A 15500-nucleotide genomic window follows, 5' to 3' on the forward strand; every position below is an offset into this window, starting at 1 on the left:
CTTGTGTTTCGCAAAGTGTTGGTGTTCACGTGGTCTGGTGCTGTCCTTCCTTGACTTTTGTTTTTTTTGCTGCTCCAAAAGAATCCCCAGACTTCATCTCTCCTCCTCACACCAAATGTCCTCGCCAACATGGCTCCTCTCTTCTCAAAGCGATTAAGCTGCTTCTACTGCGGCCGTCGCTCTGTACAGCCAAACAAAGAACTTGTACGAAAATGGCGATGTAAACATTGCGAAGCTGTAAACTACTTGGACGAGGTACGTCGCTTTGCGAGTCCGCGCTTCCCCGCCACTCGACTAACAAAGCAACTTCTTCTAGAATGGAGAAATCACAGATCCTCCTACTGCAGAGACGAATCCCAATCCCTCTACGCTCGGCCCCTCAAGCCCTGGCTTCGAATCCGCCGACTTCACGTTGTCCGGCTCTGGCCTGTTCTGTGCTCAGTGTCTCCGCAATCAACATCTATTTACCAGTGCTTTGGCGTCGTATCTCCCGTCTTCGGATGATCCAAACTACAGCGCCTATGAGCGAGACTATCCTGAATTTCGAAAGAACCTCGAGGAGCGGTACCCTCAAGTTTGCGACAAGTGTGAACCCCGGGTAAAGGCGCGCATCCGCCAGACTGGCTATGAGGCAAAATCAGACCACCTTCGAAGGATGATGGACCGGAGCAAGGCAGGAAAAGCTGCACGGAGAGCACGTCAATGGAACTGGCGAAGTCTGCTTGTGTTTGTGGGCGCCATCTGTTATTGGGCTAGTATTGCGGGTCAGCTGGCCTGGGACGTGACGAGCGCTCTAACCATTGAAGAACCGGCTGATGACATGGCCGAGTCTCCTTCCGCCGCATCGCATCTCCAGATATTTCTCGGATTACACCGTCTACCGCGCCAGTGGCTTGTCGATCCAGCGCCATATGCTGGTTTCGCTCTTGTCGCTGGCATTCTTTCGCTATGGTGGAACCCGAAGTTGCGACTGAAGGTCCAAGGGAGAGGCGGTCGCTTCCTGGGTCTTGGTGAGTACTACAAAGTTCAACTTATAGTCATGGTTGTTCGATGCGCCTTTTGGGCTGTCCTCAGAGATCCTTCCTCCAGTGGTCTTGATCCTACCCTACCACCGGCTCTCCACTCATTCATGGTCCTCTTTACAATCCTAGTAAGTGCATCTTTCACTTCATTGGTTCCACATACTTATCTATCTCACTTCCAGTCTGTCTTCATCTCACGGCGCGTAGTGCGCTACGATACTCGTCCGCTGGTTAATTGGTCTGAGATAACTCCCACCGCAACTCCAACCCGGAAATCAGCCACATCTCCTCAGCCTACCACGAATGGAAAACAGCCATTTTACACTCCTCATGAACGCGCGCAGAAACTTACGCCACGGTTTCCTCTTGAAAAGCTAGCTACCCCGAAAAGCGCTCATCAAGAACGTGCAATCCCAACTCCTCCGCCCGAGGTTGACGACATGGACTGGACACCGTCTATAAAGAATGATCTCCGACCCACTTCAACCATTCATCAGAGAGACCAGATATCCAGTGCCATCGAAGGCCCTACACCATTTTATGGTTCACTTCCTCCTGTACCGAAACCTCCGTCCTGGAACCTGCGGAACCTGCCCCCACAGCGCCAGAAACCAATTGAACAAGTCGTCGAGCGGAATCCCTTTCACCGCAGCCCTCTACAATCCCCTAATACATGGGGACGCAGTACAGGCTCATCAGATGCTGCCTTTGCGCAGCCTAAATTTTTCCCAGTTAGCGACCATGCTTCAACGGGACTGGAGAATCTCTTCGATCGAACTTTCACCATCAAATCACCAGAGGACCATGAGGATGAGTGGCAATCACCCCACCACACCAACACAAGGCCCCGGTCTACACAGGCCGCAAACGTACGAGGGGCACTCGTATCCCAAATTATTCGCCTATGCCTGCTACTTGGTTCTCTCATAGCATGGAACCTCTCGCAATATAGGCTTGTCTCCATCCCAGGTGATTACGTCGAAATTGCCTCCTTAGGGAGCGCAAGCCTCACTGCCGGCTTCGCCCTTCTAGAGTGTCTGAAGCAACCGATTCTACAGTGGAATGGAATGGAGATCCTCGTTTATTTTGCAGAACTGGCTGCAGCCGTCCATTTGGGAGGGTACCTACCTGGGCCATCTCATGAACGTCACTACTTTGACAGATATGGCAAGCTTCTCTTGATTTTCATGATCGTCCAAGAAGTATTAGCTGTGGCAACTCTCTATCGTGCTGCTTCAAACTCCGGTTCGTTGCGAGACCAACAACCGCACCGTCCGTTTTCTCCAACTGCCAACAGTATGGACGGCTCACCAAGGTCAAGGGCAAGCAAGCACACTGAATACCATTCCTTCTCATCTCCAATATCCTCCACTGGACCCTCAACACTCTCTTTTTCCTCTACAGCGGCCGGCTCAAGTTTCATGACGCACCAGCCAGAACCTCAGTACCAACTTCCATCCCAACCGTACGACAAAAACAACACCTCGTTCTACCACAACAAAAATGATCACAGCTTCAGCTTGAAGAGCCTTAAACGCCAAGAAGCCAATGCCTCCGACTACGACAACGATCGCGAGTCGGACACGGAAACAACGATGACGTCCGCAACAAATGCAACAAACAACACAATAAGAAATATCCGTTACGGAGGCACCAGCATTAGCACCAGCACAAGCACCATAAACAATGCCCTTTACTCCCCAAAGCGCTCTGATCTCGGACCTGGGATTGGCGGCCTCAGTCTTGAGGATAGCATCGACAGACCCTCCAAACGCATGACACGGAGCCAGTCTCAGAGACTTCCGGGTCAGGGTCAGTTGGCTAATGGAGTCCGCAGGAGGGGGCTTCCTTAGTCCTTGGTCGCCTGATGGGCGTTGCATCCCTCCGTTCCTCTATACATACTGCTTTCGCATGCCTTTTCCCTCATACTCCTTTGTTTTCTTGAAATCATGCGTTTCAGCGATATCATTTCCTAGCATGGCCACAACTGGAGTCTCCTGGTTTTATTCCCTTGTCCTTTTTCCTGAACGGCGAAGACCTGGTATGTGCTCTGCGGGATGTGCTCTTTACTTGTTAGTTACTTTCTTGCTTTCTTGGGGCAATAGATAGGCTCTTTTTCCACGCTGGGGCGATCCAGTCTGGTTTGTGTTGGTTGTTGTTCTTGGATTTGTTCATTGCTTATGTTGGGCTCGGTTGATATGGGCTTCGCCTTGTTTGAGTTATTTCGTTGCCTGCCCTGTTGATGTACAACCATACGGACATATCTAGTACAGCACTTGTATGCATAGCGAGAGACCATGACGAGACTAGGGCCTAGGAAGGGGCAAGAAAGCATGGTATAAGATACGACTTGATGAGGAATTATGAACAGCGATGCATACTACAGCAACGTATTTGGTCCAGTGTACAAATGTATAACGAATAACGACCAGAACTCAGCTGTCAGATACCTTAGATCAGCTTGTAATTAGAGTTACACGGCGCTATCATAACAAACCCCATACATATTTATGCTGTTCTGGTTATAGTATAAAAGTATCTATAGTAGAGGTGGAAGGCCACGTGCTGGCCATGCCACCTGCTTAAAATCAAGTTACGACTCATGTTTCTACAGGGGAGATCTTTGTCAGGATAATTGCATTATCATCGTATTGCCTTATCCATATGACACCTTTACCACCTGCCATGACTTATAGGCTAACGACATGAATAATTGACCTTGGAGTTTAATCACCATGACCATATCTGGCTGCTTAAAGCCCTAATGCTTGCGGTAATTACGCGGATTCCTAGTCAGGAAGGAGACTCTAATTCTAGTGGCGGTTGCACTCGTGGTAAAGTCAAATTCCATTTTTGCGGAGTGGGCTACGAAATAGGTTGCCATATACACCGCTAAACCGAAATGACAAATTAGTGATTCATTACAGCTGCTACATACTGCTTTATCAACAAGTAGCTCCTCCATCTGATACAGCCGGCCCTTTAGCCGCTTAACTGGACCATTGGCAACTAAGAGGGCACAGCTGGGTATTCATAAAACAAGCGAGACAAAAACAGATCCCTTGGAGAAAGTAGAGACAAAGGCCTAAAGCAACCAGGTGAGGCCGCGGAGGCTTCTATACCGTCTTCTCGATGCGAACCTCCTCAGACTTTTCCGTGGGGGTGCTGGGGGTGTCGTCGGGGTGCTCCTTGGTGTTGTTTGTGTGAGTGACGCCGAAGAGTTCGTCCATCTTCTCGAGGGAGAGACCTGTATGAAGAAGATCTTTGGTCAGTCTGATTGTACAAGAGTGGAATGCTGTTATGGCATGTAGAATCATATAGAAGAGAAGTAACGCACCCTTTGTCTCTGGGACGAAAAACCAGACGAAGAAGAACATGCTGAGACAGAAGCAGGAGAAGATAAGGTATGTTCTAGTAAGCCCTTGTTAGTTTTCGCTTGCAAACGGGCAGATATATCTTGGTACAGATGTGGCAAGGGAACGTACCCATATCCATTGGCACCAACAGTTGCCAACATATTCGGCACAGCGCGGGCAACCACAAAGTTGAAGAGCCACTGTGTGGCAGCAGCAAACGAGACGTTCAGACTGCGGAGCCGGATTGTCGGGATCTCAGAGACATAGATCCAGCAGACGGGACCCCAGCCGAACTGGAAGACGGCGGCGAACAGGAAGATGCACACAAGGGCAACATAACCAGCGGGAATTACGGGCTCGCCTTCCTGGGGAGGTGCGATGCGTACATAGAGACCAATGTACATCATGGTTAGACCTTGAGCAATGGAGGTCCAGAGGAGAGAGCGGCGACGGCCAAGGGAGTCGGCGACAAAGACCAGGAAGAACGCACAGCCGACGACCTTGACAATACCATAAACGCCAGTGGCAAAAAGACCGTTGGAGCTACCAGTAATACCCAAATTTTCGAAAATTTGAGGAGCGTAGTAGTTGATTGCATTCGTTCCAGTCATCTGTTGGCAAACCATGAGGAAGATACTGATGAGGGCACGCTTGCGGTTACCGGCAATCAAGAACATCTCCTTGAGAAGGTCCAAGAAGCTGGAACCGCCAACAAGTTGACGCTCGAACTCAAGCTGGCGGACGATGTCCTGGAATTCCTCTTCCACGTAAGGGTGTGTCGATGGGAGATTGCGGACGCTAGAGAGAGTTGCACGCGCTTCCTCCCAGCGATCTTGCTTGGCAAGCCAGCGAGGAGATTCGTTGCACAGAAGCATACCAATAAGGAGGAGGATGGCAGGGAGAGCCTGCATGGCAAGAGGAACAAGGTACTGTGCCGTGCCATTAATGTGAAGGAGCGAGCCGTAGTTGATCCAAAAGGCAAGCATAATTCCCATTGTGATGAAGAGCTGGTAGAGACCGGTGAGACCGCCACGGATGGCTCGCGGGGCATTCTCAGAGACATATAGCGGGTTGACCATGGAGGCGAAACCGACACCGATACCGCAGAGCAGACTGTATAAAGTCAGACTTGCCTGCCTTTCCAATCGTGAGAGAGAGACTGTCAGGGGACTTACCGTCCGATATACATAGCTTCCAGGTGGCCGCTGGCGGCGACCTGCATGATGACACCAAGAATGGCCAGGAAGGAGGCGGTCATCAGACCGAGTCTTCTTCCGAACTTATCGGCAACGAAAGAAGCTGCCAAGGCACCAAAGAAGCAGCCTGCCTGGAGGGTAGACACGATATTGGCGGAGAGATCAGCGCGCTCCTTGTCACTCTTGTTGCTCAGTCCGTATTTCCTAGTCAAGCCTGTTAGCAAAGCATGGCATGAAGGGAAGCACCACGTACTCTTTGAACGGCTCCATGGTAAGGACACCGCCGATAATTCCAGTCTCAACTCCAAACAGCATACCTCCAAAACAGGCCTGAGCGTTCAGTAATTGAGGCTAAAAGTGGACGGGTCGCGGGTAATAAGACTCACCGAGCATGCTAGAGCATACACCCTCCATCCGTAGATCTCGGGGGGATCCGTTCGCATCGCGTCATTGTGGACGAGCTTCTTGAGAAGGAAAGACATGGTTGCGAGTTGTGGATGTCTGTGTAGGCGTAATCACAAATCAAGTGGAGGAAAGGTGTCTGGCTTGGGTAGCGTTGTCAGATCCTAATGTGCTTGCGTAGCAGGTTCTCAGCAATCACAGTGTGCCTCTGAACTCTCAGTCAACGCAGGTCAGATAGGATATCAGGCCCAGTGTCAAACTTCTCACAGCCAGGGGGTCGGCCCGGGTAGTTATAGGATTCGAGGCGAACCACGCTGGATAACCGACCGACCAACGATACCAAGTCAATGCTAACGTCGGTCTTTGATTTCGAGGCATCATGAGAGACTGTTGACGGAGAAACCATGGAGAGAACGCAGAAATTAGATTCCACGAATCCCAGGGTCAAGGCAGATAGCGACACCCCATGTTCAGGCAAACTTGGCATCAAGCCAGCATCAGCCGGGCCAGTGAGCTCTCAAAGGAAGAGATGGCGCGTCAAGTCCCGTCTGGGCAAGGGCGAGTGTTGAGCATGTTGCAGGGAAGGTCAGCAAAAGGAGGTCACGCCGTGGTGAGAACAAATTAACAACCGGGGAAATGGAGCCAGATGCCCCACAGAAGCTGGTCCTCGCCAGTAAGAGGATGGCGAGTTGGATGGGGCAGCAACCCAGGGTCTGGAATTGCTGGGGTTGAATGGAACGCCGGGGAAAAAGCGAAACCCAAACCAGACACGAGAAACTGGCCCAAGGCCCTTTGCGGGGAAGCAGCGCGGGCGCATCTGTGGATGCGTGCTGATTGGTGTAGATTCTCTGCATTTAGCCTGCCTTGCGCTTCACTTGGCAGCATTGGCGTGCGAAAAAGACCATCACTCACGCTTCGGGGAGATCAAGTGCTGCTCTGAGAGAAAACTCGGGGTCCAATGCCCGTCCACCGTGATATCTTGGAGGAGGAGGAGTCCAAGAGGCGCCAGTGCTGGCATACAACACTCCGAGTCCGGGGAAATGATGAAGGGCGGCGAGGGGACTGGGCCCAGGCGCAGCTGCCTTTCATCTCCACCACTGAGGACCATCTTCCACCAGAATGCTAAGCCCGACCATGGGCAGTAACACCGGCGGAGAGGTCGATTACTGGGCATCAATGCCCAGAAATATGCGAATGGCTTATCTTGATAATCTTTCCGCCCATTCTTGGCCTGCTAGACTCATGTCCACTCTCATAAGATTGACGACCAACATGCATAAGCCTGACCGAGTCACAGAAGAGATGCGCTTGTTCGATGAACTGAGATGACAAGCGATAAACTGGAGAGCAAGCAAGTAAAAGGAAAAGAGAAGGGGGAGTCTACACGGGCAAACGGGACTACAAGATGCCACAGCATTCCTTTCATTAAAATTGCATACGCACGTCCAGTTTATCCTCAACCCTCGACCAGCTGCTTCAACCATCCTGGGAGAACCGGTGGCTTATTCCATTTCTCGAGCCAGATATCTTCCCAGCCCTCTCCGTTTCCATGTGCTGGCAAGGCAAACACCGCGCTCACAAACCAGATTTCCGTGCCTGATTTTAGATCAGCTGCGAGGGATGGTAGGAGGGTTCGGCCATGGAGCAGATTCGAGTTTGGGTCCGCCAAGACAACTCTCCCTGAGCGATCCGTTGACTGTAGTCCTACGATGCCAACTGCACCTGCTAAGGACACGGTAAGTGCACGTTGAGCTTCCGCCAATGTCCCCTCAGCTGACAGGTTGGAGAAGTCGGGGAAAGGCGGAAGAATGCGCCCATTGCTGCTTTGGCAGCCATATATCGCGAACGCTCCTTCAGAGGTCTGGAGATCCCGCCCGGTGCGGACACGGTGAGCCCGAATGTGCCAGTTCTCGCTTCCGTCGACTGGAGGGATAAGGAACGTCTCGACCTCGACATCTGACCAGGGCTTCCAGGTGGAGATGAGAATGGGAACGTCGTCCCGGTACTCGATACGTGCATCCTCAACAACTCTGCGTGTCTGCCAAACCTCGCCGCCATCCTCAGAGAGAGCTAGCATACTATCGGGGGCATGCTGTTCCAGCTGGTATCCCCCAGTTGGTACCGAGTATCCAAAGGATGCACTATACGCGAATTTGCCATATTTGGCCTGAATCGCTTTGACGGGGTAGTGGCAAGCCTGTCCAGATGAGAGTAGGAAGGTGTGTCCGCCGCGGTGAACCATGATATGCTTTGGGTATTTGAGAGCCGCCACAGCCGAAAGGGACGTCGGGTATGTTTCCTCTTCAGCGGCCCAGAATGGATGTGACTCTGGTAAAGCAAGAGGTACAAAGGACAGGCAGCACCAGTATGGCGAGCCTGGCGAGTTGTAGTTCTCCGTCAAGTACATGTTGGCGTAAGAGTACCCGAGGGTCAATGTTCCGTCGTTGTTGAACATATCCTCTTGGGTTGCCCACCATCGGAAATGACGAAGCAGTATGCCCTTCACTATGCCCCAGGTAAGCGGTGCAGGAGGAGTAACATCCGCAAAAGCCAATGCGCCCCAGAATCCAACCATGGCGAAACGATATGTCATTGATCGCCCGAAGGGGATTGAACGTCCATCAGGGTCGAAGTAGTAGACGAAGTCGAGCGCAAACTGCTGGGCACGTTCGCGATACTGTTCTGCACGCCGCTGATCAAAATCCCCGGCTAGTTTGGAGTAGAGCAGTTGCAAGAACTGGATCGCGAAAGACCCAGAATAGTAATCCATTTGGTGATGGCTTTTGGGGCCATCATTGCTCCAACCTCCGCCCACATGGAATGTATCTAGGTGATCCATATCAGCCTCGATACGAGACAGTGAGTATGGGGCCCCGTTCCGCCGCAGACCCAGATTCGCAAACACTCGAAACCATAGCCTAAAAACAGCAAAACGTGTAAGTATCATCCGCTCAAATAGCCACAGGCTGGGAAGCGGCTATACCAATTCGTGTTTGGCATCTCACGCTCATTGATGCTTGCTAGCCACTTTGCCACATTATCCTTCTGTTGACTCGTCAATGGATCCCAAAAGACATGCGGAGCGACCGCCAGCGCAAACCCGATCGGGCACATTTCCACCATTCGCTGATCCAAGTCTTCGATATCCCCCCAATATTCCGGACTCGCGGGATCCGTCCCTTGTATGAAGCCGTCGCGCCACCGAGAGGCCGCCAGATAATCGCCCTCACCCCCTAACAAAGAAGCTAGCCCCCATAATGGGCGGGCAAATCCCTCGATCTGCGCGCCGCCCTCGTCAAACCGAGTCGTGGAAGACCCGATCTTTACACGACTTCCGCCAGGCGTGAAGCGGGGGACGAGGGGGTCGAGGAGCGCCTTGCAGGCATCCTGGAGGTCACTGCGGGTCCGAAAAGGGGACTGGCAGAAAGGTTGGGCGGGTGTTCTTCCGTTCGCGTGAACGGACATTATGAGTGGTATGCAGAACAATTGTGACGCAAGTCTGGGTTGCCCCTCAGTAGCTGTCTATATAAGTTTACATGCATAGATCGGGGTTCGGGTCAAAGACCGACGCGGTGGGGGAGGAAAGTCAATCGGCCATTTGCCCGAAGCTGTGGAAAACGGAACATCGTAAGATCCTGGGGCGGAAAAGGGGGAGCTCAAGAAATCGGAAAATACTGAAAATGGTTGAGGACTCATATCCCCTCCAGCTGCAGCTTAACACTGGACAGTGGTCATTCCGATAGGTGGAGCGATATTTTCCCACCCATCGTGGGCAGAAAGAGAGCCACCACCCCAAGAGCCAAGCGTCAGAAGATGCGGAGTACGGTCAGGCGGGGGTTAGTGGCGTATATCAATCTCATGCCAAAAATATGTCCATGAGTTGTCCGGTCCTATGAAGTGGACGAGAGCCGAGATGGTCTCCTTGGACGTACTCCACGCGGCCTGTGTATGAATTTACCACTGCCATCGCATCAGCATGCGCCTTCGCTGGACAGCTATTATGACTGCGGACAGACGCACACTCGGACCTTGCCAGATCTCCTATTCCAGATAATGCAGGACTTGACTTGGCCCTTCCTGGCTCCTGAAGAGGCACCTCCAGCGACGGGAAGTACTTCTTCCAGGACATGTTGGCTGACGACTGGCTTACTAGCCCCACAAGACTGGCTAGCTTTCATTGCCTCTTCGACCTTACTCCGTAGCTGTTCTTGTGTCTCTTGTATCGAGTGGGAGCTAGTTGTGAGCAGCTCTTGTAGCTGGTCATATCGGGCTGTCAGAGTCCTCTCCAGTTCGACGGCTAGATTGGGGTCGTCATTTTTGTTGCTTTCATCAAGTTCACGTTTAAGCTCGGCAATGCTGTTCGCAAGACCGCTAAACTGGTTGCGGAGTTCTTCGTATCGTTGTCGATGGTCGTCTTCCAGTTGCTGATAATGTTCGTTCAGATTTGTGGAGGCTGAGTTATGCTCCATCATCATTGAATCCAGAAGCCCTTGCTGTGCTTTGCTCAGCTGCTCCAATACTTCCTCCTTGGATTTCCTGATTTGATCCAAAATGGTGTTTTTGTTCGTCGTCCTCTCTGTGATCGCCGCCCGCAGGTCACTGTTCTCTCGCTCGAGGCGGCCCTGCTCGTCGAGTGCCTCTTTGAGCGCGTTCTCTGCCTCGGTTTTCGCTTTGTATGCTTGTTCTCGTTCGTTCTGGGTTTCCTCGTAGTGGGCCTTGAGCTCTTCGAGCTTGGTTTCGAGTTCAGCTTTACCTGCGCGCTCCTCCACGAGCTGTTTCTCGAGCGATTCCGCGTTCTGTCTGGCCTGGGAGGCGAGCGCCTCCAGATCAGTGCGCTCGTTGGCAAATTGTTCGTATCCCGCTTTTCTCCCGCGTTCCTCGGCTAGTACTATATCTTGACTGAGCGTTTGCACTTCCCCAGAGACCGCCAACAACTGAAACCCTAGGTTGTTCGCCCGATCCTTGAAACTGATTCGCTGATTTCGCTCCTCGGCTAATTGTTGCTCATGCTCAGAAACCTTCTTCTCGTATGATGTCCTAAGTGATGCAACATCCCTTTCGAGTTGCGCTTTATCGACTTGGACGGCAGTGAGCTGACGTGCAGTTGAGTCTAGCTGGCGTTGAAGTTCGGATTTCTCGTTCTCCAGTCGGATGCGAAGCGCACTGAAGCTCAGCTCAGATTTGATATTTTCAGCCCTCAGTCTTGCCAGCTCTCTTTCGGTTGATGCTGCCCTTTGCTGGTAGCGCTCGATGGCCGCGTTTCTGTCACCGAAGCCGCTGTCAAACGTCTGATGCCGTTGGGTCTCTTGCTTCCAGGATTTGGTGACATGTGTAAGCTTGTTGCCAGAGCGACTTGGAATATTGGTGCTGATTTGAACAAGAGGTTTTGGGATCCGAGATGGCGATAAGGGGAAAGGTGTACTCGAAGTCGAGTCCGCTCGTTGATGTCGAGTCTGCTGAGCCATGATGCTAATGGCAGATGCGAATCATGGAGAAGAAAATGAAGGTCCTGGTGATGGCGTAACAATATCGAGAGGGCTAGATGTAAACATGTCTTATAACCGTGTTACCGGGCCCGAAAAGGAGACATTGTTTTGGGTATCTGTTCTCTGACATGGCACGGTTGCCATTGGAGCCAGCTCAATGCATTGGAGCAAACATGCATGAATGATGTACTTGGGTACCGTCGGGCCATTAGGAGACGATGGAATATTATGAGGCTGAACAATCCAGGGTCTGATTGATACGAAGGTGTCGCATGATAATTGAAACCGACGAAAGGTAAGGCGTGAAAAAAAGCAATAACTATGGCTTCAGAGCTCCTCTCTAGAGTTGGGCCCGATGTTGCCTTTCTCGTTGTGGATCTGTCCATGTTTTGTTCAAAGGTTCCGAAAACATGAGCCTTAAGGAGGCCAATCATTTCATTGGCTAGGCATATGCAGACAATTCCCGATTGTGTCTGGATAGCCACCGATATAAATATCTTCAATCGCCGCCTGCGGGTCAAGAACGCAACGTCCGTCAGCATCGTTCAGGCATACATCTGCGTCACCGTGCATCGAGGACAGCAGTGTGACTTAGTGAATTGGCAATCGAGTCCTCTATTTTCTCGAAGCCTGTATTTGATTGAACGTCAGGCGGAGAACAAAGTTGCAACCGGCAACTCGGCGCATTATTCGTTGTATCCGTTGATCACCCGTACGCGAGGGCATCTACCTAACCTACAGTCGCGAACTACGAACAACCGAATTGGCTCGCGATAAATTTTGCAAGCTCTCGAATGACTTCCGGTTCTTCGTCCGGGGACAGCCGATTGACCAGTATATCTGTCCACTGCTGCAGCTGTAGCTCATGTAAATTCCGCCCGTTAAGGGCTCCGCGGACCCGACACGCCTGTTCTGCAGCGAGGATTGGTTCGCTGGAGATGGATATACAGCTTTCAATGATAGCGCCATGCTTCAGGCGTAAGAATACACGCGTCTAGTACTTGTCAGATAATCAGCTGAAGGAAGACCTTAAGTGAGCAAACTTACCGAGGAGGGCATCGACGGCGGGAGCGCCGGTCGTTCGCGAGGGTCTTCCTCAATAGGGTACGTAGAGAACGTAAATTGTGGGGTCTGAGTGTACTTCCACTCCAGCGACTAGCATGTCATATTAGCAACCCAAGAATTCCAGCCCACTAACTCGGGAAACCTACTGTCAGCTCGTCCAAGCCCTTTTTTATCTCGGGCACTTGATACGCTTCAGGATCACCTACAGCCCCGGCAACCCAATCATCTCCAGCATAAATCTCGGACTCATTAGCATGGGACCGTTGAGCCCGGCGTACCGCATCCGGATTGGTCTGATAAAGAATCGCAAACTCCTCCATTACACTGGCAATAACCGCCTGGATTGAGAAGGGAGCCGGCGCATCCCTCATTGCGGACGACACATTGGCCACCGGTGACCGGACGCTCTCGACACCCTTGGCTTTGATATAATCCCTAGCTGGGGAGCGGAGAAAAGACCCAAGGCTGTCTATGTTGGGCGAGTCAAGTAGACAAGTCCCATGGTGCAGGGCGCGGAACCTTGTCAGCTTGAATGCGGACCCGGAGATCTTCCGCGGCATATTCCCATTCAGGGACATGACTATATCATGGCGGTCATTGACACTCGTATTGACCGCGCCGACGCGATGCAATGCCCGCACCATCATCTCCGCATGTTTGTTTCGCGTGAAGCTTGTTCGCGGCGATATCACGCTGTAATTAAGGTTGCCGGCATCGTGGAAGACGGCACCACCGCCGGACCGCCGCCGAACGAAAACGGCATCCTCGCCTTTAGATTCATAGCTGGCGCAATCGCGATCGCGATCGTTCTGGAGCTTCCGCAGATTGGTCTCTAGCCAAGGGTTCTGATTCCTGCCGATAACAACGCACGGTCGATTGACGTATAGAAATAGGACTGCCGATTCTGGCGGAGCATGTTCAAGCAAGAAATGTTCGATGGAGAGGTTGACATAGGGATCGCTCGAGAGGGATTGATAGATCTGGTGAAGGGAGGTCGGGCGAGAAGCGAGTTGAGCGAATTGGTTGGAGGTGAAAGAGGAATTGAGCCTGGCGAGGAGGCCACCACAGCTCTTCCTATAGCGCGAAGCTTTCCGGCATGAGCTTCGAGGGAACAGAAGCATTGATGACGATTCCGAAGGCAGGGGTGAGTTCAGAGAGTCGTCCAACTAATTTGTCTCTCTCTCTCTCTCGGAATTGGAGCTGCGCTGTCAGACTTGAAGTTGGAGAGCTCCGAGTCGAAGTGTACTGTAACTACCATACCAAACCTGTATTATTACGGAGTAAACAGCAGTCATCATCATGCCATTGAACTCCGAGTTGTCAGGGACTTCGTTGGAACTCCGATCCCGGCGGGAACTAAGCCGAATTCGGCTGTGTTTCATGACCAGAAATTATTACTGCCATGCCTTCGAGTCACTGTAGATAATCACAAGTTGACCACTGTATTTCGACATATCCAATTTATTGCACGACAGGCGCATCCGGCTTGATTGCAACTCAGACCGCAACCTCGAGACCCAGTCCACCAATCTAGACACCCATCAACCGCCCACCATGTCAACGTGGGGTGAATACTTCCGCGTCACCACGTTAGTTTTATCCCTAGATTTGACCCCCGCCATGCAATTGCGCCAACTAACGGCGATTCTCCCAATAGCTACGGTGAATCGCACTGCCGCTCCGTTGGCTGCATTGTCGATGGCTGCCCTCCAGGCATGGAGCTCACCGAGGACGATATCCAGCCCCAGATGACCCGCCGACGGCCAGGCCAGAGCGCCCTGACAACCCCGCGTAACGAGAAGGACCGCGTCGAGATTCAATCAGGCACGGAGTTTGGCGTCACTCTAGGTACGCCGATTGGCATGATCGTGCGCAATGAGGATCAGCGCCCCAAGGACTACGGCAACAAAACAATGGACCTGTTCCCCCGCCCCAGTCATGCGGATTTCACCTACCTCGAGAAGTATGGCGTCAAGGCTAGCAGTGGTGGTGGGCGAAGCAGCGCTCGTGAGACAATTGGTGAGAAAAGAAACTTTTCAGATTGTATAGGGATCTACTAACGCTGGATGAACTACAGGCCGTGTCGCTGCTGGGGCCATCGCCGAAAAGTACCTGCGCCTTTCGCACGGCGTCGAAATCGTCGCTTTCGTCAGCTCCGTCGGTAACGAGCACCTCTTCCCTCCCACCGTCGAGCACCCCTCCCCATCAACCAACCCAGCCTTCCTCGACTTCATTGAAAAGATCGACCGCAACACCGTCGACTCGTTCGTCCCCACCCGCTGCCCCAGTGAAGATGCCGCAGCCCGCATGACCAAGATCATCGAACACTTCCGCGACAACAACGACAGCATCGGCGGCACGGTAACCTGTGTGATCCGCAACGTTCCCGTGGGACTCGGCGAGCCCTGCTTCGACAAGCTCGAGGCCAAGCTCGCTCACGCCATGCTCAGCATCCCCGCAACCAAGGGCTTCGAAATCGGCTCTGGCTTCGGCGGCTGCGAAGTCCCCGGATCAATCCACAACGACCCCTTCATCGCCGCCGAAGTCGAAACCAAGCTTGGCTCCACCAGCTCCTCGGCGCAGCGCCTCGTCACAAAGACCAACAACTCTGGTGGAATCCAGGGCGGTATTTCCAATGGCGCGTCCATCTACTTCCGCATCGCTTTCAAACCCCCTGCTACAATCGGCCAGGCCCAGCAAACAGCCTCCTACGATTTCGGCGAGGGTGTCCTAGAAGCCAAGGGTCGTCACGATCCTTGCGTTGTGCCCCGTGCCGTCCCCATTGTCGAGGCCATGTCTGCCCTCGTCGTCATGGACGCCCTAATGGCCCAGTATGCGCGTGAGAGCGCAAAGGCTCTCCTCCCCCCGTTACCCAAGACCATCCCTACCCGCCCTACGACCGGCACGAATTAAAAGGAAGAAAGAAAATGACTAGAAGTATCAGTTCCGGGTGTTATGCGTTCTATGACTTAT

At 52.4% G+C, this 15500-nt stretch overlaps 8 protein-coding genes across 8 annotated transcripts; 2 read left to right on the forward strand and 6 right to left on the reverse strand.

The window, feature by feature from the left end:
- Nucleotides 1-98: 98 nt before the first annotated feature.
- On the forward strand, nt 99-2987 carry BJX68DRAFT_139914 (uncharacterized protein). Its single transcript, XM_071036445.1, has 3 exons — nt 99-255; nt 317-1150; nt 1205-2987. Exons 1-3 carry the CDS (start codon nt 130-132, stop codon nt 2873-2875), a joined length of 2631 nt encoding a protein of 876 aa, XP_070903629.1. The 5' UTR covers nt 99-129; the 3' UTR covers nt 2876-2987.
- Nucleotides 2988-3951: 964 nt separating this feature from the next.
- Nucleotides 3952-6739, reverse strand: BJX68DRAFT_226995 (sugar porter family MFS transporter). Its single transcript, XM_071038583.1, has 6 exons — nt 5961-6739; nt 5828-5904; nt 5554-5778; nt 4508-5491; nt 4360-4433; nt 3952-4269 (listed from the first exon to the last, which is right to left on the reverse strand). The coding sequence occupies exons 1-6, from the start codon at nt 6054-6056 to the stop codon at nt 4139-4141; spliced, it is 1587 nt and encodes a 528-aa protein (XP_070903630.1). The 5' UTR covers nt 6057-6739; the 3' UTR covers nt 3952-4138.
- Nucleotides 6740-6782: 43 nt separating this feature from the next.
- Nucleotides 6783-7200, reverse strand: BJX68DRAFT_226996 (uncharacterized protein; the record flags this gene model as incomplete). Its single annotated transcript, XM_071038584.1, has 1 exon — nt 6783-7200. A coding segment is annotated over exon 1 (266 nt), but the record flags the coding sequence as incomplete, so codon positions are not given.
- A 56-nt stretch (nt 7201-7256) lies between these two features.
- BJX68DRAFT_226998 (glycoside hydrolase family 154 protein) lies at nt 7257-9179 on the reverse strand. The gene is made up of 2 exons (XM_071038585.1): nt 8960-9179; nt 7257-8894 (listed from the first exon to the last, which is right to left on the reverse strand). Exons 1-2 carry the CDS (start codon nt 9097-9099, stop codon nt 7433-7435), a joined length of 1602 nt encoding a protein of 533 aa, XP_070903632.1. The 5' UTR covers nt 9100-9179; the 3' UTR covers nt 7257-7432.
- A 528-nt stretch (nt 9180-9707) lies between these two features.
- Nucleotides 9708-11825, reverse strand: BJX68DRAFT_139935 (uncharacterized protein). Its single transcript, XM_071036447.1, has one exon. It carries the CDS (start codon nt 11439-11441, stop codon nt 9975-9977), a length of 1467 nt encoding a protein of 488 aa, XP_070903633.1. The 5' UTR covers nt 11442-11825; the 3' UTR covers nt 9708-9974.
- BJX68DRAFT_139949 (uncharacterized protein) lies at nt 11287-12107 on the reverse strand. The gene has a single exon (XM_071036448.1). The coding sequence runs from the start codon at nt 12002-12004 to the stop codon at nt 11543-11545; it is 462 nt and encodes a 153-aa protein (XP_070903634.1). The 5' UTR covers nt 12005-12107; the 3' UTR covers nt 11287-11542.
- Nucleotides 11826-13735, reverse strand: BJX68DRAFT_139934 (putative lipoate--protein ligase). Its single transcript, XM_071036446.1, has 3 exons — nt 12674-13735; nt 12510-12617; nt 11826-12456 (listed from the first exon to the last, which is right to left on the reverse strand). Exons 1-3 carry the CDS (start codon nt 13646-13648, stop codon nt 12211-12213), a joined length of 1329 nt encoding a protein of 442 aa, XP_070903635.1. The 5' UTR covers nt 13649-13735; the 3' UTR covers nt 11826-12210.
- Nucleotides 13736-14081: 346 nt separating this feature from the next.
- BJX68DRAFT_252578 (bifunctional chorismate synthase/riboflavin reductase [NAD(P)H] ARO2) lies at nt 14082-15440 on the forward strand (the record flags this gene model as incomplete). The annotated part of the gene is made up of 3 exons (XM_071042588.1): nt 14082-14116; nt 14185-14546; nt 14605-15440. The coding sequence occupies 3 exons, from the start codon at nt 14082-14084 to the stop codon at nt 15438-15440; spliced, it is 1233 nt and encodes a 410-aa protein (XP_070903636.1).
- Nucleotides 15441-15500: the final 60 nt, after the last annotated feature.

The sequence above is a fragment of the Aspergillus pseudodeflectus genome (genome assembly GCF_044049435.1).
Source record: "Aspergillus pseudodeflectus strain CBS 756.74 chromosome Unknown BJX68scaffold_4, whole genome shotgun sequence".
Classification (NCBI taxonomy): Eukaryota; Fungi; Ascomycota; class Eurotiomycetes; order Eurotiales; family Aspergillaceae; genus Aspergillus; species Aspergillus pseudodeflectus.

What these genes read in the sequence shown, in the direction of transcription:
- BJX68DRAFT_139949 (XM_071036448.1), bottom strand. Translation starts at nt 12,004, where the DNA reads ATGCTGACGGACGTTGCGTTCTTGACCCGCAGGCGGCGATTGAAGATA.
- BJX68DRAFT_139914 (XM_071036445.1), top strand. Translation starts at nt 130, where the DNA reads ATGGCTCCTCTCTTCTCAAAGCGATTAAGCTGCTTCTACTGCGGCCGT. An exon ending in CTGTAAACTACTTGGACGAG is followed by an intron (nt 256 to 316) that starts GTACGTCGCTTT and finishes AACTTCTTCTAG; the next exon opens with AATGGAGAAATCACAGATCC. An exon ending in TGGTCCTCTTTACAATCCTA is followed by an intron (nt 1,151 to 1,204) that starts GTAAGTGCATCT and finishes TCTCACTTCCAG; the next exon opens with TCTGTCTTCATCTCACGGCG.
- BJX68DRAFT_226998 (XM_071038585.1), bottom strand. Translation starts at nt 9,099, where the DNA reads ATGGTGGAAATGTGCCCGATCGGGTTTGCGCTGGCGGTCGCTCCGCAT. An exon ending in GAGATGCCAAACACGAATTG is followed by an intron (nt 8,895 to 8,959) that starts GTATAGCCGCTT and finishes TGCTGTTTTTAG; the next exon opens with GCTATGGTTTCGAGTGTTTG.
- BJX68DRAFT_226995 (XM_071038583.1), bottom strand. Translation starts at nt 6,056, where the DNA reads ATGTCTTTCCTTCTCAAGAAGCTCGTCCACAATGACGCGATGCGAACG. An exon ending in GAAGCTATGTATATCGGACG is followed by an intron (nt 5,492 to 5,553) that starts GTAAGTCCCCTG and finishes GACTTTATACAG; the next exon opens with TCTGCTCTGCGGTATCGGTG. An exon ending in GTTGGTGCCAATGGATATGG is followed by an intron (nt 4,434 to 4,507) that starts GTACGTTCCCTT and finishes AGGGCTTACTAG; the next exon opens with AACATACCTTATCTTCTCCT.
- BJX68DRAFT_139934 (XM_071036446.1), bottom strand. Translation starts at nt 13,648, where the DNA reads ATGCTTCTGTTCCCTCGAAGCTCATGCCGGAAAGCTTCGCGCTATAGG. An exon ending in AGGGCTTGGACGAGCTGACA is followed by an intron (nt 12,618 to 12,673) that starts GTAGGTTTCCCG and finishes ATGACATGCTAG; the next exon opens with TCGCTGGAGTGGAAGTACAC. An exon ending in CGCCGTCGATGCCCTCCTCG is followed by an intron (nt 12,457 to 12,509) that starts GTAAGTTTGCTC and finishes GACAAGTACTAG; the next exon opens with ACGCGTGTATTCTTACGCCT.
- BJX68DRAFT_139935 (XM_071036447.1), bottom strand. Translation starts at nt 11,441, where the DNA reads ATGGCTCAGCAGACTCGACATCAACGAGCGGACTCGACTTCGAGTACA.